Raw genomic sequence first — 23,092 nt, 5'->3', positions numbered from 1 at the left:
CTCTGTAGGTGTCATTTTATGTCAAATTCGTCGTTTCCTCGCCGCCACAATGGACTTTCTGAGACTACAGTTCATAAATACAGTCAGATTAAAATTAGCTTAGAAATGGACAAGTAGAAGCTTGGAAACAACCTCGATGAGTTCGGCTGGCTTTTCGTCGAAGCTTTGTACAACAGTCGTGCACGGGATCTCGAAAGTGCCCCCGTACATCGCTTACACAGGCGACATCTGAGATTCGGGCGTCCGAAAATACCTTTTATTTTTTTTATCACGTGACCTACGCGGAACGCTGAGCAGGAAAGCGGAACGCTGGAGGCGCGTCCTGTGACGTTCTGCTAGAGTGCGCACCTGGCCCCGATCAGTTTTACTATCACTCTGAAGCTCTGGACGATCACCGTAGTCGTCCTGTGTCATATCTCGCGATGTTTTTTTTTTTTTTTTTTTTTTTTTTACATGTGGTGAGTTTGGCAGTGAGTGGCAGCCTCTCACACCGACGGGGTGAAACTTGGGTCTACGTGAGGAGAACGTCGGTGGTGTGTCGTTTCCCGCTGCGGCGGAAGCGCTGGATGATCTCGTAACCCGAGAAGGCTGCCTTGCGCTCCTGGGAGGAGGAGGAGGCGGAGGGATGGACGGAGTAGAAGAGGAGGAGGGGGCCTCCGTCTTGTTCAGGTCCCGCGTGGCACGCTGTTGCCAGTAACCAGCTGGTCCTAATCGGCGCCCCGTCACGGCTGGCGCACATGTCTCTCCGGAGTCACGTGACTCGAGACTCTGGGGGCCCCAGGGCGATTTCCGAGTCTGAAGACCCCAAAGTAGAACGCCGCCGTAAATTTCGCTCTTTTTTTTTTTTCTGACACGGTCGAAGCCGGAAATAATAAGAAAGAACATTATATTAATTCCAACGGCTCCCTTCGTTAGCGGGTATAGCGTTTTGAAATACGTTTAAGAACATCGGTCTTTTTTTTTTTTTCTTTTTTTACTAATGGATCGAAATGATGTCTAGGATTCCGAAATAACGCACGTGCTGAGTTTTTGTTTTATTGTACCATGTTGTTTATTTTTTTAATCGAGAATAACTTTGCGCAGTATTGTCCCTGGAAGAAAAAAAAGATACACTGCTCTCGTCGGATAAATGCCGGGTTCAGGAAAGTGTTGATTGGAGGTCCTTGTGCGCGGGTTGCAAGCTAAATTCGCTAGGATGTAGTAACTTGCCTTCTAATCTCACCGCTCAGCCTACAAAAAAGATTGCCCCCCCCCCCCCCCCCCCCCCCCCCCCCCAATCTTTCCAAGGGTCCAGGTACGTTTCGAGCCGTCACCATCGCGTCTCCATCTCTCCAACGGGACGCCTGCCTTGCATGTTTCTCGGGACAGGAGGAGAGAGAGGGAAAGAGAGAGAGAGAGAGGAGAGCATCAATGAGAAAGTCTGGAAAGATAAAGCGGGAGACCCGGCCGAGGGAATGTTGCCTTTTCTCCGAGCTCGGCTTACTCCGCGCTATCGCGCGCTCCTGCGATCCGCTGTCTCACAATTAGTCGAGGCGCCTGGTCGCGTTTATAAAAAGACGCCGGGACCGCCAACTCTTCGTTCCTCCCCCCCATCTTCTCCCTTCCTCTCCTTCAGCTCGCTTTCTCTCTGTGTTTTTGCTGTTGTTATTTGCTTACGTGGTCCATTTCACGTGGGGTGCCCGTTCGCCTCCGCTGCTTCCTCCAATTTGTCTCGGGCTTCGTCTTGCGTTGCTTTCCTTGCGTCAGGGATCGCGCGTTCTGTTTTCTCTGCATGGGGCGAGGAGGGACCCTCGTGGTGTCTCTGAGGAGAGTCGGGCACGTCTTTTTCTCGCTCGCTTTCCGAATATTGCGTCTTTGAATCGGGGGTCTCCTTCCGTTGCAAGGCGGCTGAAGACGCTTCCGTCGTCCGATTTGACACGGCCACGCGGGCTCCCGTGGCCTAACGTAACTTGGGTTTGACTCGCTTGACTCTGGGACGGATGCGATGTATTTTTGCTCAGCTCGAATGTGACCGGCGTTTTGGCTTTGGGTTTCGTTTAGGTCGCCCGCCTCCGTTTCGCCTCGTTTAGTGTCCCGTTTTAGAAAACGATGTTTCGGCTAATTTACTCGCTCCCTTCGACTGCTACTCAAGCTTGTCCCCGACTTCCTCTGCATCCGTTCGCGTCTTCCCTACCCCCTCCCCCCTCTCTGTGTCTCTCTTTGTCTTTTTGCTTTCTCAGGTGTTGACAGAATTTGCTCATTTTCAGTTGCAGACTCGACTGAAATTTGATTCCTCAAGATCGGTGTCTTGCGTCTTAATGATGCTCATTTTCGTTGCACGCTGGGCTCACTTTTAGCACGAACACGACTTCGGTTCTTTTTTTTTTTTTTATTATTTTACGCTGAAATGATCTTAGAGACCCCAAAATTTGCCCCTTATTTTACGCTGAAATGATCTTAGAAACCCCAAAATTTGCCCCTCGGGTTAGCGTCCCGAATGAGTCCTTTCCTGGAGCGGTTTTTGGTGATACCCATTCGATGCTAAGGCGCAGTGTGCATATTTAGTGCGTTCGCAATGTTAGCAAAGGTGCGAGGCCCACTTCCTCGAGGGAGTATACTCTAATTAGCGGCAAACTGTCCTAAAAGGGAGTAAAACGTCGGCTCCCTTTTCATACGGGGAACTGTGAGTCGGTCCTCGTTGTTCGGCGTCGTACGTGCCTATAGAGAGTATTCACTGGACGCCATATTTGTGGGTGCTCTTTAGAACGCATGCTCAGACCGAGCTTTCATTAATAGGCTGCTAAGACCGGCAATCTTGATGGTGCTAAATGCACGCTCCAAGAGGACTGCGGAAGCTCGCCGTCAGCACGCGCTCAGCAGTCACGCACACGAATATGGCCGCCAGTGAATACTCCCTATATGGAGTATTCACTGGACGCTATGTTTGTGGGTGCTGTTTAGAGCGCATGCTCAGAACGAGCTCACATTAATAGCCTGCTAAGACCGGCAACCTTGATGGTGCTAAATGCACGCTCCAAGAGGACTGCGTAAGCTCGCCGTCAGCAGTCACGCACACGAATATGGCCGCCAGTGAATACTCCCTATATGGAGTATTCACTGGACGCCATGTTTGTGGGTGCTGTTTAGAGCTCATGCTCAGAACGAGCTCACATTAATAGCCTGCTAAGACCGGCAACCTTGATGGTGCTAAATGCACGCTCCAAGAGGACTGCGGAAGCTCGCCGTCAGCACGCGCTCAACAGTCGCGCACACGAATATGGCCGCCAGTGAATACTCCCTATAGAGAGTATTCACTGGACGCTATGTTTGTGGGTGCTGTTTAGAGCGCATGCTCAGAACGAGCTCACATTAATAGCCTGCTAAGACCGGCAACCTTGATGGTGCTAAATGCACGCTCCAAGAGGACTGCGGAAGCTCGCCGTCAGCACGCGCTCAGCAGTCGCGCATACGAATATGGCCGCCAGTGAATACTCCCTATAGAGAGTATTCACTGGACGCCATGTTTGTGGGTGCTGTTTAGAGCGCATGCTCAGAACGAGCTCACATTAATAGCCTGCTAAGACCGGCAACCTTGATGGTGCTAAATGCACGCTCCAAGAGGACTGCGGAAGCTCGCCATCAGCACGCGCTCAGCAGTCGCGCACACGAATATGGCCGCCAGTGAATACTCCCTATAGAGAGTATTCACTGGACGCCATGTTTGTGGGTGCTGTTTAGAGCGCATGCTCAGAACGAGCTCACATTAATAGCCTGCTAAGACCGGCAACCTTGATGGTGCTAAATGCACGCTCCAAGAGGACTGCGGAAGCTCGCCGTCAGCACGCGCTCAGCAGTCACGCACACGAATATGGCCGCCAGTGAATACTCCCTATATGGAGTATTCACTGGACGCTATGTTTGTGGGTGCTGTTTAGAGCGCATGCTCAGAACGAGCTCACATTAATAGCCTGCTAAGACCGGCAACCTTGATGGTGCTAAATGCACGCTCCAAGAGGACTGCGGAAGCTCGCCGTCAGCACGCGCTCAGCAGTCGCGCACACGAATATGGCCTCCAGTGAATACTCCCTATAGAGAGTATTCACTGGACGCCATGTTTGTGGGTGCTGTTTAGAGCGCATGCTCAGAACGAGCTCACATTAATAGCCTGCTAAGACCGGCAACCTTGATGGTGCTAAATGCACGCTCCAAGAGGACTGCGGAAGCTCGCCATCAGCACGCGCTCAGCAGTCGCGCACACGAATATGGCCGCCAGTGAATACTCCCTATAGAGAGTATTCACTGGACGCCATGTTTGTGGGTGCTGTTTAGAGCGCATGCTCAGAACGAGCTCACATTAATAGCCTGCTAAGACCGGCAACCTTGATGGTGCTAAATGCACGCTCCAAGAGGACTGCGGAAGCTCGCCGTCAGCACGCGCTCAGCAGTCACGCACACGAATATGGCCGCCAGTGAATACTCCCTATATGGAGTATTCACTGGACGCTATGTTTGTGGGTGCTGTTTAGAGCGCATGCTCAGAACGAGCTCACATTAATAGCCTGCTAAGACCGGCAAAAGTTATGGTGCTAAATGCACGCTCCAAGAGGACTGCGGAAGCTCGCCATCAGCACGCGCTCAGCAGTCGCGCACACGAATATGGCCGCCAGTGAATACTCCCTATAGAGAGTATTCACTGGACGCCATGTTTGTGGGTGCTGTTTAGAGCGCATGCTCAGAACGAGCTCACATTAATAGCCTGCTAAGACCGGCAACCTTGATGGTGCTAAATGCACGCTCCAAGAGGACTGCGGAAGCTCGCCATCAGCACGCGCTCAGCAGTCGCGCACACGGATATGGCCGCCAGTGAATACTCCCTATATGGAGTATTCACTGGACGCCATGTTTGTGGGTGCTGTTTAGAGCGCATGCTCAGAACGAGCTCACATTAATAGCCTGCTAAGACCGGCAACCTTGATGGTGCTAAATGCACGCTCCAAGAGGACTGCGGAAGCTCGCCGTCAGAACGCGCTCAGCAGTCACGCACACGAATATGGCCGCCAGTGAATACTCCCTATATGGAGTATTCACTGGACGCCATGTTTGTGGGTGCTGTTTAGAGCGCATGCTCAGAACGAGCTCACATTAATAGCCTGCTAAGACCGGCAACCTTGATGGTGCTAAATGCACGCTCCAAGAGGACTGCGGAAGCTCGCCGTCAGCACGCGCTCAGCAGTCACGCACACGAATATGGCCGCCAGTGTTACTCCCTATATGGAGTATTCACTGGACGCCATGTTTGTGGGTGCTGTTTAGAGCGCATGCTCAGAACGAGCTCACATTAATAGCCTGCTAAGACCGGCAACCTTGATGGTGCTAAATGCACGCTCCAAGAGGACTGCGGAAGCTCGCCGTCAGCACGCGCTCAGCAGTCGCGCACACGAATATGGCCGCCAGTGAATACTCCCTATAGGGAGTATTCACTGGACGCCATGTTTGTGGGTGCTGTTTAGAGCGCATGCTCAGAACGCGCTGACATTAGTAGCCTGCTAAGACCGGCAACCTTGATGGTGCTAAATGCACGCTCCAAGAGGACTGCGGAAGCTCGCCGTCAGCACGCGCTCAGCAGTCGCGCACACGAATATGGCCGCCAGTGAATACTCCCTATAGGGAGTATTCACTGGACGCCATGTTTGGGTGCTGTTTAGAGCGCATGCTCAGAACGAGCTGACATTAGTAGCCTGCTAAGACCGGCAACCTTGATGGTGCGGAATGCGCGTTGGAGAAGAACTGTAGAAGCTCGCCGTCAGCACGCGCTCAGCAGTCGCGCACACGAATATGGCCGCCAGTGAATACTCCCTATAGGGAGTATTCACTGGACGCCATGTTTGTGGGTGCTGTTTAGAGCGCATGCTCAGAACGAGCTCACATTAATAGCCTGCTAAGACCGGCAACCTTGATGGTGCTAAATGCACGCTCCAAGAGGACTGCGGAAGCTCGCCGTCAGCACGCGCTCAGCAGTCGCGCACACGAATATGGCCGCCAGTGAATACTCCCTATAGGGAGTATTCACTGGACGCCATGTTTGTGGGTGCTGTTTAGAGCGCATGCTCAGAACGCGCTGACATTAGTAGCCTGCTAAGACCGGCAACCTTGATGGTGCTAAATGCACGCTCCAAGAGGACTGCGGAAGCTCGCCGTCAGCACGCGCTCAGCAGTCGCGCACACGAATATGGCCGCCAGTGAATACTCCCTATAGGGAGTATTCACTGGACGCCATGTTTGGGTGCTGTTTAGAGCGCATGCTCAGAACGAGCTGACATTAGTAGCCTGCTAAGACCGGCAACCTTGATGGTGCGGAATGCGCGTTGGAGAAGAACTGTAGAAGCTCGCCGTCAGCACGCGCTCAGCAGTCGCGCACACGAATATGGCCGCCAGTGAATACTCCCTATAGGGAGTATTCACTGGACGCCATGTTTGTGGGTGCTGTTTAGAGCGCATGCTCAGAACGAGCTCACATTAATAGCCTGCTAAGACCGGCAACCTTGATGGTGCTAAATGCACGCTCCAAGAGGACTGCGGAAGCTCGCCGTCAGCACGCGCTCAGCAGTCGCGCACACGAATATGGCCGCCAGTGAATACTCCCTATAGGGAGTATTCACTGGACGCCATGTTTGTGGGTGCTGTTTAGAGCGCATGCTCAGAACGAGCTCACATTAATAGCCTGCTAAGACCGGCAACCTTGATGGTGCTAAATGCACGCTCCAAGAGGACTGCGGAAGCTCGCCGTCAGCACGCGCTCAGCAGTCGCGCACACGAATATGGCCGCCAGTGAATACTCCCTATATGGAGTATTCACTGGACGCCATGTTTGTGGGTGCTGTTTAGAGCGCATGCTCAGAACGAGCTCACATTAATAGCCTGCTAAGACCGGCAACCTTGATGGTGCTAAATGCACGCTCCAAAAGATCTGTGGAAGCTCGCCGTCAGCACGCGCTCAGCAGCAGCGCACACGGATATGGCCGCCAGTGAATACTCCCTATAAGGAGTATTCACTGGCGGTCATAGCTGTGTACGCGACTGTTGAGCGCGTGCTGACGGCGAGCTTCCACAGATCTTTTGGAGCGTGCATTTAGCACCAGGTTGCCGGTCTTAGCAGGCTATTAATGTAAGCTCGCTCTGAGCATGCGCTCTAAACAGCACCCATAAACATGGCGTCCAGTGGATATTCCCCATAGTAAACGCCTTAGGGAAAGAAGCTATTCGAATGTGTTCAATAAACGCGTGAGAACATATGAGATAATGTAAGAACTTCTAGGGAGTATTTACTGACGGGCCATAGGCGAATGCGCAAGTGCTGAGCGCGCCCTCACGGCGAGCTTTCCGTAGTTTTTTTGACAACTACATTCCACACCGTCGAGATTGCCGGTCTTATACCTCGTTTCACCTCAACTCCAGACACAACTAACACGGTCTTATAGGACCAGTCGAACAGCGTTAAAAGTGCCAAGTCACCGGGCCTTCCCTGTACGTGACTGGTTCAGCGATAATGGAACACGTGCAGAAACTTCACACACAAAATATCGGTCGGCTTTTGACACTCTTTGATTGGTCCCGTCACCTGATGGCGTCGGCTGCAGCCTTGTAATGTGAGCTGGTTCTGAGCATGCGCTCAGAACAGCGCCTAGTAATATGGCGTCCAGTGAATAGCCCCTGTAATCGCCTTATATAGTTTGTATCAGTTGTGATACGTTTATTAATTAAACACATTCGCTTTTTGTTTTCTTTTACTATGGGCTAAGTACGTATTTCCCAAAGGTCAACTATATTGGTCAACTGATTTGGGAGGAAAGTTAATAATTCCGCGCTCGCGACAAAGATTTGTGTAGCCGCCTCAGAGGCTTCAGGCAAAGCGCCGTCCCACAACTTAGGACGTTGCGAACTTTGTTCGAACCAGAGCTTCGACGTCGAGGTTCGAGTCGTTCGACAAACCTTCGACCTTTTGGCGAACTTCGTCCAAGTTCGACCTTCGAACATTGTTACCCGACTTCCACTCAATATTTCCAGTTACTTGGGGGAAATAGTTTACGCGATACTTCGTTTTGGACATCATCTTTTTTTTTTTTTTTTTTTTTTTATGATTAACTTTGTTTGGTAATGTACAATATCCGCCCAGTAAATATCGCGTCCCCTTCCCCGCTCGGTGCTGCGAGCCCATGTTCAATTTCCGCGCATGCTCGTAATAGTCGAAATTCAGTCGAACGCTTGTCTAACTTCGCGTTAGAAGTTCGAGAAGGTCGAACCTGGTCGAACTCGAACCTCGGCTGGTTCGCGACACGCCTAGTCACAACGAAAAGCCCGCTCCCAAGTCTTTGCTCACTTTACGAGCTAAAATAAAAACTTCAAAGGAAGAAAAGCAGAGAGAGAGAGAGGTGATATTTTCATCGCTATTATTGTCACATCTCCTCCCATTCCTTTCTCATTTTACGATGTGCGAGCGCGTGGGAAACCTCCATGAGCAGCGACCGAGATCGTTTTCGTTTCTTTCTTTTGTTTTCTGTAATTTCTTTTTTTTTTTTTTCTTCTTCTTTTTTGCGATTTTGTGGGATTGCAGCACGTGTTTTGCGACGGAAGTGTAGCAATCTGTCGTTGTCCGCCTCCGGACTAGAGCATGGGCTTTAATCCAGTTAAAGCGCGGATTACGGTGAATTCGCGTGGTCCCGCTCTTGACGGCTGGCAGCTGTACCCTCCTCCTTCCCTTTCCCTTTGAAGATAGTACGTAAGAAGTTCATCTTCATCCGACGCTGGCCCTATTCCACGTGTGCTTTCCTGTTTCCATCGGAATTTGAAAAGCTACAATAAAAAACAACGGTGCTGTGTTCGTGCTAACGTTGTCGCGCAGTGACAACGTACGTTAAGCAATTGCGTTTTTGTGAAGCTGTTTAGTTCGAATGCATTCTACGTGAAACGCCGTCCCTATTTCCTTGCATTGAACGTGATCGTATTCTGAGGGTCGGCCCTGACCGGTGTCGGCTTCTAAGAGAATCGTGGAGAAGTCAACTTCACCACTGGAAAAGACTGTGTGAATCATTTAGTTTACTTCATGATATTTTTCGTGTACCTGCGAGTGTATATACATTGCGCAAACTCAATGTGTATTTTTTTTTTTTTAACTTGATGGTTGACTAACACTAAATTTTACTTCCTAAGTTCCTAAGTTGGCGCTTCGGATGAGTACGTTTCGTCACAGGGTAGTTTTGGTGGAATACTCTCGGGCCTCGGTAAGAAAAGAAACCACACGCATAAGCGGCGATCGCTGCGTCCCGCTCTGCGCGCGTTCGTGTGTGTGTGTGATGCAGCACATACGCACGCGCCTGTGTGTTTTCGTGTGTTTACGTCTACAACGAGGATAATGATATATATAGCCGAGTACTCCACTTTTACGGCCTATCTAAAAGAACGATGCGGACGGGTGGAGGAAAAGAAAATCCGTTGTTATGGTGTTTTTGTTTTGTTTTTGGCTTTTTTTTTTTTTTTTTTTTAAGGGTTAGGGAAAGGATTTTAAACACGGAGGCCGTGTGGCGGAGAAGGGGCAGGGAGACCAGCTGCGTGATCTGTGGATGATCGAGGCCATTCTGAAATTTGATAGGAAACTTTTTTTTTTTATTTTATTTCTTTTTATCGCAAAGCGCGCATCGATTGAAGTGCGCGGGTGGTCCTTGTGTCCCGCCGGTAAATGAACAGACGCCACGTCGTCCGCGAGCTTTCTCGGGCATTCTTTCTGTCTATCGAGGAGCTTCTACGACGTTGGCGTGGGTGGATACACGCGTGGAAGGACGTGCAAAGCTGCTGACATGTCGTGCGGCAGAAATACGTTGGAAAGGGCGCCTCTTAGTGGACGAACTCGGCAGTCTGCTAGATCGCGATCGTGGCAATCTAAATTGCAAAAACTCAAATAACGATACCGAAAGGTGGTACCGTGAGTGCAAATATACAAAAAATACATACACATAAAGAAGCAAAGCACGTGGTTAATTTTATAATGAGTATCTGTAATATCGTAAAAAGGATCGACGTCGGCAACATAAAAAAACTTCTTCCGGCGGTACATTCCAATCACGAAAAGTTTTAACGGAGAACTAAAATGAAAAACAGACTGTGATTCTTTTACTTTTTTTTTAGAACAATCCAACCTTAAGACAGCTGATCTGATGGCGGGATGTGGAGACTTCAATCGAGGTCTCTATTAGAACAATTCAATAAGGCTGTCTGATAAAACTCCTTAGTATTTACTATTTATACTAAAACTCCCTCGGTCGGGAAAGGGCGACCTTCCCCGATTCGTCTTCGTCTTTCGGTGATGTCCCGTGCCGTTCTTGAAGCGCGAGCGCCGCTGAAAACACACTTGGGAAAACAAAACTCACTGTTTTGTTTTCCAAAGGTCTCTGCTCCATATTTGCGGAATTTTACGCAGAACGGATGTGAGCGCTCGCTCTTGTTTTGCAGTCCATGCTGAAATCGCCATTGTGCGTGTGCACGTGGTCGCAAAAATTCGTGTAGCGCAGCTTCGAGTGTTACGAAACGACGCACTTTGTCATAATGACACGCGATGGTCCCTGCCTTGGACTGCTTCCCGAGCATTACGCTACAGGATCATTCTCGGAACTTTTTGATCACACCACGTACGTGTAAGATAAGAAAAGAAGTTCGCCTTGACCCTCAGATTGTGAGTTCCTCCGCTAAAACTATTTATAATTCAGATTTTTTTTTTTTTTTTTTTTTTCATAGGTGTCTTTCGTATGATACGAATGTTACGGGCGCATATGTTTGCGTGTTATTCATCTGTATTTTTTCTTTGAGTAAGAGGCGCTCTTGTTTCTGTTAAGACGACTGATTTATTGTTGTTGTTGTTGTTGCTGCTAGAGAGATCACAGCTATCCTGGTTGTTTTCCTTTCAGCCTCCATAATGTTCGCCTTCGACAGCCAAAAGACGGTGAAGCGAGTGGTCAAGTCTCTGCCTTGCGTCGGTGTCGGCATCAAGTACGGCATCCCGCAGACGAGGTACTTTAGTTTCTCTTTTTTTTTTCCTTACTCGCGCAATACATTTTTATTTCGTTAATTTGTAGCTGCCTCCTCTCTAAAAAATAAAAATAAAAAAATCACGGGTCTCTGCTGTGTCCAGCAAGTGAACTGCGTCGACGGCCAAACGGCGTCCCTATCTGTAGCACACGGACACATGGTTACACTGTACAGATCAGCTATTCCCCATAAATAGGGCTGGGAAATTTCTTGGCTAAATCTAGCGGGAAAATGTGTCCTCTAAATGTCACGTGACTTCACGTGTCACCATGACGTCATGTGACACTGATGTCACGTGGTACGGCAAACCTACCCAAAACAGACCCGGAGATCCGATGCGAAACCTGGCTAATAAACGACTGTTGCCGTAATGTGCACATGTTTGATTTTTGTAGAATACAAAAAGATCGGGGTGGGTGATAGAACTCTATAAAAAGAGAAGGCTATATATTAGAAAGGCTTTTCCTCCGAAGAATCTCAGAAGGGTGATCGAAGTCACTCCTCTTCTTTTAGCTACTTTTAGCCGAGGCCTACCTTTGTTTTCCGTGGAACAGGATCAAAGATAAATACATCCCTTTGCTGTGGCGAGGGCCGTCAATCACGATTGGCTCACGCGCTTTCGGCGCCGACCAGTCTCGCACTAATAAGTGATAGTCTTTCATTCTTTTTACCCTTGTTCCCCCGCATTCGAGGTACGATTCGTCGTTGATCGCGTTTATTGGAAACCGCGGCGTATTTTTGGCTCTCTCTTGTTTGCACAGACGAGCGTCCCTCATGTCAGCGCGGCAGATCTTCCAGCAGTCCAACATGACTCAAAAGTGGCAGAGGAGAGAAATCAGCAACTTCGAGTACCTCATGTTCCTCAACACCATCGCAGGTAACAAACGCCCCCTCATTTCTTGCTGATATAATGTGAAAGAGGGAGTGAGAGAGAGAGAGAGAGAGAGAGAGAGAGCAAGCAAGCAAGCAAGCAAGCAAGCAAGCAAGCAAGCAAGCAAGCGAGCCAGAAAGAAAAAAAGTAAACCAAACGTGCACGGCGTCGCACGAAAAAAGGTGCGCCGTGACGGTATAAGGTTTACAAAGTTTAAAAACTGCCCCTGACCGCGGAATATATTTCCACCCGTTTACATACCATAGTCACTGGCAGAATGAGAAGCGCAGGGCGGGTCTTTCGAACGGCTGGCCTCCAGCAGGCGCTGAATGCCTTCCGCCGTGCTTTGGCTGTACGCTCTCGAAGTCCCTGAAACGCCGAAGCGTCGTCGAAGGTAGGATCCTTCCGCTACAGAAGCAGGAGTGGGCTCTCCCTCCCCTTCTCACCCTGTCAGTAACTAGGGGGAAATTTGACCGATGGGCAGGGCTGCGCTGTAACAGAAACCGACGTTGATGACACCAAAACGGCAGGACATCTTCAGATTCCTATAGCCGTCTCGGCACTCCCTCCCGTGGAAAGCTGTCACGTACCTTCGCTCCGTCACTCTGACTGTCTCGTGGAGGCCTTAGGTTTCGTAGTTTGCCAAGTTAGCATGTCTGCTGTAAGGTCGGCACCTCGAACAAATCGAAGTTCTCTCCCAGTCTGAACGGAACAGTCTGATGATTGCTTCGATGCGAAGTGAAAGCGTTTCGTAGAACCGATGAATTTGATTAAAAAAACCACTCGGGTTCGTGTAGGACGGAGCTACAATGACCTGAACCAGTACCCGGTGTTCCCCTGGGTCCTCACCAACTACGAGTCCCCCGAACTGGACCTCAGTCTACCCAGCAACTACAGGGACCTCTCCAAGGTGAGGAACGATTGCCCTATACTTAGGTCCGTCTAAAGCAAGACGGACGCCATGTTTCGTAAATGCGAAACGTTAGCGGTATTCGTCACCGTTGCGGCCCTTGCGGGGAAATTGTTCCTCTGAGATTAAGGGAAACTGGCCGTTGCAGCCCATCGGCGCCCTGAACCCGAGCCGCCGGGCCTTCTTCGAGGAGCGCTACGAGACCTGGGAGCACGACGTTATCCCGCCCTTCCACTACGGCACCCACTACTCGACGGCCGCCTTCACCCTCAACTGGCTCGTCCGCGTGGTACGATCACCCCCCATCCTCGGACAGACTTTGCAAACAAACGCGTTTTCCTTACAAAAATGATCAATGCGTTTCTATTGAGTTTCTACTGTATTCTATAAGAATGCATTAGAAACTCATTCATAATTTTTGTAAGGGAATTAACACTTAAAAAAAGAAGTGTTCCTGGTCTAGGGACACCTGAAGCACCTCCTTGCCGTACCCAACCTTGTGTAGTAGCAACCGTTTCGAGCCTCACGTTGTTATGTCACGTGGTTACTATATGTGTGCATTATAGCGGACGTCTGTACCGACTTTCTTGTGGCCTCGGCTGCGAGCTGCGCTGTTAAGATAGAGAGCCCTCGTCTCGGTTTCAGGAGCCCTTCACGACGCTGTTCCTGGCGCTTCAGGGCGGCAAGTTCGACCATGCCAACCGCATGTTCTCCTCCGTAGCCCAGTCCTGGAAGAACTGTCAGCGGGACACCTCCGACGTCAAGGTAACGCGGGGCGCCCCCCTTCGCCAGCGCAAGAAAGGCCCTGTATTATTATTTTTTTTTTTTGCACTTCTATTTTACATTGTTATGGTTTCTTTTCCTCACCACAGTTCTTCTGTCTCGGTTGACTACAGCCAACTGTCTTTGCGCGTGATCGCAGGAGCTGATCCCGGAGTTTTTCTACCTGCCCGAGATGCTGGTGAACAAGAACGGCTACCAGCTGGGACGACAGGAAGACGGCACCGCCGTCGGCGACGTCGCTCTGCCCCCCTGGGCGTCCACGCCCGAAGAGTTTGTGCGCGTGAACCGCATGGTGAGGGGTTCCGTTATATACGGTACCATAGACCGTTCCAAAGAAAATCTCCTTAGGCGCGCAGCCATCTTTGTCTGCTGGGCTGTGAAACGCCTTCTGAGCATGCGCTGTTGCTTTCCGTTGTGCGGTAGGTCGGACGCTGCGCATGCACGTCCACGGCTTGGTGACTCAGCATTTTTCGCCCGGGCAATAAGCGCTAGAAAAGTCTTATCATGGTGGCTGTAACGCGTCTTCCGCTGTGTTTATTAGCGTCCTGTTGCCGCCGTCGAAAGTGGTTCCGACCGTGGCCGGAAGTGATGTCAGAGGAGCCGGCCCATCACGCTGTCGTGTGTCGCGATCCTGGCGGTTGGTTGTGGAAGTTCCGGCAAAAAAGTATTCGAGCGAACGCGGGTGTCGGTGTCGACGCTGTGTGCGTGTCCCAACTCCTGGCTGCCGCAGCTTCCGTGGCCTGCAACACAACGGATTTCTGACGGATATCTGCCTCTGCTGCCGTGCGACCCGTACAACCGCCAGGGTCGCGGTTGGCAACAGTACGTCACAAGTGTGACGTCATAGGGTGGAAATCGAGTGACCGTTCATGAACGATGACGCGGTTGGGGTGTCTATCTAACCAAAAGTCGGGGGAATTTGAAGGAAGCAATTTGTTTGGTAGACACCTTGCGCGATAAACACTTTAATCGAAGGCACGTTCCATGCAGTTTTTGTTTTATTTTTATTTTTTGCGTGTGCACTTGTATTAATTAGAATGTTAAAAAAAATGTTTGCGTGCTTTTTGTAGGCTCTGGAATCGGAATTTGTCTCCTGCCAACTGCACCAGTGGATCGATCTGATCTTCGGCTACAAACAGAGAGGTGAGTGACCGAGCTTGTGTTCGGAGTTGGAGCTGACGATTGTTTCATCTGCGCTGGCCGGCACCCCGCGGAAGAGTCCGCCGGATGAGCTAGAAAAATGGCCCGGACCGCGATCCCACTTTGGAGGCCGATTGATTCGTACGTACTAGGTAGCTTGGAACATTTTTCAGTCAGGCAGACGAAATAATCGGTCATTTACGGCGTTTTTCTTTCAAACTCAGGCATTATAAACGCAGTTAGAAGAGCCTCATACATCCATTCATGTGCGCGTTCGGACACTCTTAGCGCGAACACGACGGCGGCGCTTTTCAGCATGGGCATGTACGTGACATACGAACGAAGAACATCAGGAAAACCAAGAGCGATGGCAAGAACTACGCAGTAACACTGCATCAGTAACTCCCTGTGCATGCAGCCGATCAAAATTAATTAAAGGCCGCGTAATATAGTCCTATTTTCAATGACTAAGTACCGCCTTATTCTTTCTGCTCACGAATATGTGCGAAGATGCTTGTTAGGCGTGCAAAACATCACCCGGGCGATCGAAATCTTTGAAACTAGGAATACGCCAGAGAACATGTGCCCGATCAAGGCTGCCCGGCATAGGAAATAATAAAAAGAAACACCTTTCGTAGCGTATTTTTTATTCTTTACGTTTTGAGTATTTTTAACCGCTTGTAGAGGTGCACGACGGGGTCATTTTCATGTAGTCACAGCACGGTCATATTAGCAATATATAAGCGCCAACAGAATGCTGGCGAACTTTGAACACACTCTACATTCCTTTACATTGTTACTTTCGTTGCTCGTTTTTTACATATTTGCTACGGAACAGAGGTCTGGGCCTTAAATATAGCGAATTTTAAGATGCGTGCCAAAAAACTACTTTTTTTCTTTTTTTTTTTTTTTTTGAGGGGGGGGGGGGGTGTTATGGTTTTATTATTTTTGAATCTTTATATTTGATGTATAAAAATAATTACTGCGGGTCATGATCGCGAAACTTGTCAAAGCTTCGAAGACCTCCAGGCAACAGAACGGCATGAATTTGAGCCTTTTTTTCCGCGTGGTCCTTCGAATTGTGACGTCGCTTGCCATCACATCTACGTTGACAAGTAGCCCTAGCCATCTCCTCTCCATTGCAGTCTTCTGTAGCTTCAATTTCTCACAAATATTTATTAACAAAATGTTATTTTCCGCACCGCGAAAGAGTGTAGGAGGTATTCACTGGACTCCATATTCGAGAGCGATGTTTAGAGCGTATGCTCAGAGCGAGCTCACATTAATAGCCTGCTAAGACCGGCAATCTTGATGGTGTGTAACGCACGTTGCAAAAGGATTAAGGCTGGTTCACACTGCTCCATTTGCTTGCGTTAAGTTACGTTACGTATAAGGTCACCGAAGCATTCGTGCCTCGAATGTCGCGTGTAATGCTTTCCCCTTGAACTGGTAGCCTCGCTTAATATGAAGCACAGAGGTCCCGGTGACTTCAACGTAATATTTCGTAACGCAACTTAACGTAAGAAAATGGGGCAGTGTGAATGAGCCTTCAGGGAAGCTCGCCATGAGTATGCGCTTCCCTAAAGGCGAGGGTATCTTTGGCAGGCAATTGCTCGTGCTTACTTTACGAGCACCGAACGACTGAACGCCTGTCAAAGGTACCATCGCGAGCATGCTGCATGGGTTCGAGGCTTGTCGCTGTCTTTTGTCTCTGTCTGTCGCTCTAGTGGGACACGGACATGAGCATACGCCCTAAACATCGCCCTCAATAGTATGGAAATATTCGAAAGCTTTAGTTTTGGGGCTTTTTCGCAGTTTGGGCACGAGGATATGTGTTCTTAATATTGTCGTATCACAACCAAATTTGGCATGAATATGCTTTGGAATATGTAGAATACCACTGTCTAGGTTTTGTTAGAATATGTGTATATATATATATATATATTTGTGAAAAATTTAAGGAACGTTTGTTAGCCTTTTGAAATTAAATGTTTGCTATTTTTAATTATTTTGAAATTAAAGAAGCGTCGCACACATTGTTTGTTGTTCATTGCACTCAGTGGTTGAAAAGGAGCGAATTAGTTTATTTTACTAAGCTTTTTTTTTTTTTTTTTTTTTTTTTTTTTAGTGTGTTGTTATGCCTCACGTGTGCACAAAAACATTTTCTTTTTTCTGCATGTACATTGCTTTGAGAATTCAGAAAACAAGCTACCCGCTCGTTCTCTCCTTACATTTCAATACCGTAAATAATTTAAAAAAAATTGTTTCCCTGGCGCGTGTTCTGTTACGTGAAGAAAAATACTGCAACTAAACCAATTATCTTTTTATAATCTTAATAAAGTTATCTACTATTCGCTACGACCCAAGTATCTGTTACTTGGTGATTTCTCTTGTTCTCTGGCGAACAGACAAAATGCACGCGCGTTTTCCCATAGGAATGCACAGGATCACCGCAATAGTTGACTGGTCGCCTAGACACTAGCGCCAGTCGAACCTCTAGCGTACGTTATAATAACTCTATGGCCTCTGCGGCGTGTCACGTGACACACGCATGGCTCTGGATTGGCTGGGATGGCTCGTAGAATGCGCTGCGGTCCATCTCCGTTGCATGCGCGTGAATGGAAATCTTTGGCAGCGCATCCCCTGGTTTACGGTCGTCGTGTGGCGCCATCTCTCGCGTGGCCCGCGAACCCACCGGTGCCGGCTTCTTGGCGTCGGCCGCGTCGTAGCGCTTGTCTCGTCTCGCACGCGCGTACGCTTTGGTCTACGCTCCCATGTGAATGAGAGGGCGAGAGGGTAGGGACAACGCTCGAGGTGGGGAAGGCTAATTAAAATCGTGATCGGTGGGCGGCGCCATGTTTGCGTTACGGGCAGAGCTTTCTTTTCTTCCTGTTTTTCTATCTTTTTTCTTCTTTTTTGCTGGTGCGTTTGTGCGCGGAGACTCTCAGCCCTCCCGCGTAACTTGACCTTCCGCTGGCGTTCTAGAGTTGTTACTACTCTCTTGTGTACACACGCGCCTCCTCCCTCTCTTTCATTCTTCCCCCCTCCTTCACTCTTTACTCCTTCTTAGGCTCGAGTTTCGATTAACCGCGCTTTGATGAGCTTTGGCCATTAAATGGCCTCTGTTTGGTCTCTCTTCCTTTCTGTTTACTGCCTTTCTAAATGGCTACCTGCGATTCATTCCTTTTTTTTTCTTTTTCTGTATGTTTTTTTTCTTCTTTTGTTGTCTGTACCTTTTCTGGCTCCTGTATTTGCTTGGACGAGGATATTTGTCTCCCTAAGTGTTCCTCGTCTGCCATCTTTGCAGGCCCCGCCCCCTTCCGTCGTCTGCGTTTGGTGTTGATGTAGGTGGCGCCTCATTGCGTCAGAAACGTCGTTTTATTATTATTATTATTATTATTATTTTTATATCTTGGGGAGATGAATTCTTAATTGTACCGAGGAAAGAAATATAATTTTTTTTCGGAGGTTTTTTTTTTTTATTTATTTATTTTTGAGAGAGGTTGGGCACAGAGTGTGCGTTTTTTCTGCGTGGACGTTGTGGTGCTGTGGAGCTCGTAGCTTTGGGCAGATTACGAAAGGCTCCTTGAAATTATGAATTTTCGACAATTTCGGAGGTAAAAGGCAAAAAACAGAGGAGCGTTTTTTTTTATTATTTTTTTTTGTACGAAAATTATTTTTGATCTGAGTTCTGACAATTTTATTAATATTATAATAGTGTCGTTGTAAAGTCCGGACACAGCCGACGCTACGAGCTAATGGGTTCGATTACCAAAAGCGCTAGTCACTGGGCCTTTTCTGTTTATGATTAGTTTAGCCATGATAGAACACGCACATGAACACCATGATGGTACGCTTTTGACGCTCTCTGATTGGTCCCTTCAGCCCTAGCGTCGGCTGCGTATAGTCCAAGTATAGAGTTGACTTATTACCTGTTAATATATATTTCTCTTTAGCACTGAACTGATGGTAAATACGGAAATGTAGCGATGTTTTGTTCGCACTGTGTCATCTTGTTTATATATGTCCCTCGTAAAAGAACTCGCATAACCAGTCCTTTTTTTTTTTTATCTATAGGTTATACTGTTTGAACTTGCATACGCCCCATGGTGGAATTCACACGCGAACGAGGCACCCTGTATCTTTCTGGATGTTTTTTTTTTTTTTTTTTTTTTTTTTTTTTTAATATGCTGTTTTTAGTTGTTGATTGACGAAGTGGGTTTTCTGTGTTTGGTCTTTTGCCGGCAAGCGACGATAAATAAATGCCCTCGGAATGCCCGTTTACAAATCCTTCAACGAAAAAAAAAAAAAAAAGTTTTGCGGAGGCATTATTTGTGTTGTCTCTTAAATTCATCTTCATTGCGAAACACGGGTTGCATTTTGTATGTAGAGTTTGTCGATTTGCCGCCCCACATTCCCCAGTAACGTTTGCTTGTTTCTCTTCACAATATAGGTGCCGGTAAAAAAGCGAGTAAGTTTACACAAATTCATGTTGGCACTTTTCCCGGTGGTGGTTTGCAAGGGGTGGTGTGGTGGTCGGGGATAATATACTCACGCATCTCTATTGGCCGTGGAATGTACGGCGGTGCACGTGAAATAAAAACAGCGCGGTGGCAGCCTGCCAGAAAGAAACTAACGATTATTTGGTATACCCTTCCCCACATTGTTTTGAAATGTTTCTCGTTATTGTTTTCCCACCTTTTCTTTTTTGCCGTTACATTTTTTGTTTTGACTTTCGCTGCGTCACGCGGCTTCATGATGCCACAGAAACAGGCGTCAAAAAATAGTTAGAAACCGAGGGGGAGGAGGTGATAAGAGCGTTCGATGACGTCAAAGCGCCCGGCGAGCTCTGATTGGAACGTTTAGTGGGTAGACGCGAAGGCTAGCTGCGTCTGTTTCCACCCGCAGTCTCCCTCCAATCGGAGCGAACAAGAGCGTCGTCTGCTCTTCGCCCAGAGTCTGGCGTTTGAACTCGGCGCGAAGAGCAGACGACGCTCTTGCTCGCTCTGATTGGATGGAGACAACGTGCTGGGACACAAAGGCGGCAGCTAGGCTATGCGTCTACCCACTCCAATCAGAGCACCGCACGCTCTCGTCTCCTCCTCTTCTTTTGGTCTATCCCCGTTCAGGAAAAGTGGCTGTTTGGGCTAGTTGTTTAGCCATTTCATAAAACTTGTGCGTGCGCAGCAAAGACGAAAACGAAAGGAGAACAGGAGCGCCTCGTTTGTGTCCTGTCCTCCTTTCGTCCTCGTCTTTGCTGCGCACGGACAAGTTTTATGAAATTTATCCCCGTATTGCCATATTAGTTCCCCTTCAGTCGGGCACTCTGCCCATGTATTTCCAATTATTCCAATTTTTTTTTTTTTTTTTTAGTTGAAACGTTGCAACCGCTAAAACACGCCCCTGATGAAGATTTAATCTGTATGCGTGCAAGGCGTCGATTTTCCAAGCTCATTTCACAGTGTCCAAATGTGGACGCTACCCTGTATAATATTACGTTAATTAATTAATTCATTAATTAAAACGGAGATTGAGCGAGATCGAGGTGTCGACATCACGAGTCGTGCGCTCAGGAATGTGTTTCTTCTCGAATGGAAAGTGAAACAATTCAGGTTGCTAGAAGTTTCGTGGAAGAAAAATGTTTTTCAAAACGTTCGCTTACTCTTCTTTCTTTCTTTTGTGTGTGAGACATACGTGGCTAGTGAAGGGAGCGCTCAGAAACACAGCAGGGAAGCAGCCGCGAGACGTCCTCTTAAAAAAAAAAACACGAAAGAAATCAGGCATCGCGACAAGGGGCCAAGTACCCGAGCCGGACCATCCGTCTTGGTAGCTTTCAGGAGTGGCCGTACACGTATATTGCAGACGCGAGCAGCCAGCAGCAGCCGTAGCGCTGCACAAAACAGCCTGCGCAACTTTTTTTTTCCGGCGTGATGGAGTGACATTTCACGAAGACCACATTTCGCGGCGCTCCGAGGTGGCCGCACGAGTCCGCGTTTCAAGACTCGGAGGCGCCTCGCAGACCGTCCGTCGTTTACCTTTTGTCTCCCATCGCACGCGCGTCTCTTCTTGGTTTTGGTTCTTTGTTTTTTTTCTCTGGGGACGAGAAATCGTTGTTGGTTTAAGAAGGAGAGGGAGGTTGCCCTAGTCCATTAAGAATTAATTTGGCTGCCTGTCTGCCCGGTGGTTGATCGATGAGCGCTGATCCCGTCGGGGTCACCCAGCGGTCCTCTCGGTTAAGCGCGATCCAAACCAACGCTTCTTTTTGCGCCTGTAGGTCGTGCGGCTGCGGATGTGACGCATTTTCGTGACGTCGCGCCGCTTCTTCGCTCCTTCCGGGCGCGCACGAAGAAGTTGGTTGATTTCAACTTCTTTCTCAAGCCGCACAAAAAAGCGCGGTGACGTAGCAGGCCGCGCCTGTGTCCCGGCCAATCGGTGGAGGGCAAGCTAGTTCCGGCTCCGCGTTTCTCGCCGTCTGGCTGCCCTCTCCTCCCCCCCCCCCCCCCCCCCCTTTTATTCTCTTCCAACATGACAACGCGATCTCTCTCCCTCTCTCTTTCTCTCGCCGGCCAGTCTGTCGCTGTTGCACTTTGCTTGTGCGCTCGTGCCTGCGTGCGCGCGTGCGCCCCCGCCCGTAGCTGGCCCGTCCAAACCAAAGCGCACGCTTCTGACTCAGAAAGCGCGCCCGGAAACAGCAAAAACGACGCGGAATGCGTCACATCCGCAGCCGCACGACCTACAGGCGCAAAAAGAAGCGTTGGTTTGGATCGCGCTTTAGGCTTAGGGTTAGGCCTAGCGGGGTGACGCTCCTTCTGCTGGAGTGCAAGAAGCAAGCGCGTCTTCGGTGGGGTGTTTTCTGCGTTTTGTTTTCTTCTTTCTGGTGGTTCCGCGTTTGAGAGACGATGGTTGTTGGTTTGTTGGGAGTGGTAGTGGTGAGAAATCGGTGGGGAGGATCTTTTTTCGCCCGGAACGCTGCTGCTGCGCTGCAGCGAGTGTGTGGTGCGCGCCGTAGAAGCGCGTCTGGGGAGGTCTTTTCTAGCTCGTGGGCGGTTTGGTTGTTCGTTTGTATTTCTTTCTTTTTGCGCGAAGTGCCTTTTTGGGTTTAGTTTTTGTTGTTGTGTGTAAACATAGGCGCGTGTGAGTGGTTTTGTGGCGCAACAAGTTTGTGGTGCTGTGGTAGGAACGGGTCTATTTCTTTTTTTTTCTTTTTTTTTTTACGACCCCATGATTTTTTTTTTTTTTGCTTTTCTTTTTTTTGGGGGGCTTTTGTGTGTGTGTGGGGGGGGGGGGGAGGGGGCGTGGGGTAGGAATGTACTTGCGCAAGCCGCAGATTTCTCGATGTTATCAGGGTTGGATGTCCAACCCTTTCTTTTTTAATTTTAGCTGACAGCACTAGTGATTGAAGTGTGCTCTCTCTTTTTCTTGATTAAGTTCCTCTCTATGGGTATTGTATTTATTAATGTTCAGGACATATTTTGACTCGTGCATGACTGTCGGTGCTACATACCTGGTAAAGGGAAAGAGTTACGCGATTTCACTCGATGTAGAACTCATAATTAGACCCAATAAGTCTCAGGTATCAGTGATGGAGTTTAAATAAAGACATTATGGCACCGCATCTGACCGTACATGGGAGAAAGATAACGTGCTTGTAACGTTTCAGTCTCCTCTAGAGACATGCACCAAATCCTCCTTATAGTTTCATTTACTTGGCGAATGTTTTGGTTTTGATAATCCCTGCTTGTTTTCAGTCGAGGTGTCGGTCTTGGTGTTGGCGGATTATTTTCACGAGCTTGATTTTATGAGATACTTAAGGTGTGTTAAAAAATTGTCGGAAAAGATTAGGCAGCATATTGATCCCCATAGAACATTAAAGAGACTGTTCTTTTAGGACAAAAGATTATGGAATTGCCTTTTGTTTCAATACACAAAAAAATGTTTGTAACCTTGGTTATAATTTTATTTGTGTCATTAGAATCGTAATTATAACTGGCGTGCAACTTTTCCCTAAAGATATTAATATTGTTAAATGGCTTCTGTTCTTGAAGATTATGCATGCAAGTTTGAACATTTTTGTTTTTGTTTATATTTTTATATGTTAGTCCTCAACATGTGTAGGGAGCATAATGAAGAAAAACATTCTTGCAGAAATAATAATATTTGAAGAGAAAAAAAAAAAATTAGTGCCCCAGAACGATCAACATATTCAATTTTTTAAGTTTTTGTCATGTACATGACACCTACTGCACAAAATACAAATATAAAGAAATCTAAAATATTTTATACTTATGATAGATCATGAGAACTATTGATGTAAATATTCACAGCATTGTGGA

General features: G+C 48.3%; 1 protein-coding gene across 1 annotated transcript in view; it reads left to right on the top strand.

Moving 5' to 3' along the window:
- Positions 1-23,092, top strand: part of LOC8050748 (neurobeachin) — a 334,808-nt gene that overhangs the window by 291,052 nt on the left and 20,664 nt on the right. The window contains exons 40-46 of the mRNA XM_042289974.1: positions 10,935-11,037; positions 11,817-11,932; positions 12,724-12,836; positions 12,985-13,125; positions 13,482-13,601; positions 13,759-13,911; positions 14,690-14,762. Of these exons, the coding sequence (XP_042145908.1) occupies positions 10,935-11,037; positions 11,817-11,932; positions 12,724-12,836; positions 12,985-13,125; positions 13,482-13,601; positions 13,759-13,911; positions 14,690-14,762 (819 nt within the window). The remainder of the gene's footprint in view (positions 1-10,934; positions 11,038-11,816; positions 11,933-12,723; positions 12,837-12,984; positions 13,126-13,481; positions 13,602-13,758; positions 13,912-14,689; positions 14,763-23,092) is intronic.

The sequence above is a fragment of the Ixodes scapularis genome, unplaced genomic scaffold (genome assembly GCF_016920785.2).
Source record: "Ixodes scapularis isolate PalLabHiFi unplaced genomic scaffold, ASM1692078v2 PGA_scaffold13__105_contigs__length_92229423, whole genome shotgun sequence".
Classification (NCBI taxonomy): Eukaryota; Metazoa; Arthropoda; class Arachnida; order Ixodida; family Ixodidae; genus Ixodes; species Ixodes scapularis.
This window is presented reverse-complemented; position numbering and strand designations above follow the sequence as displayed.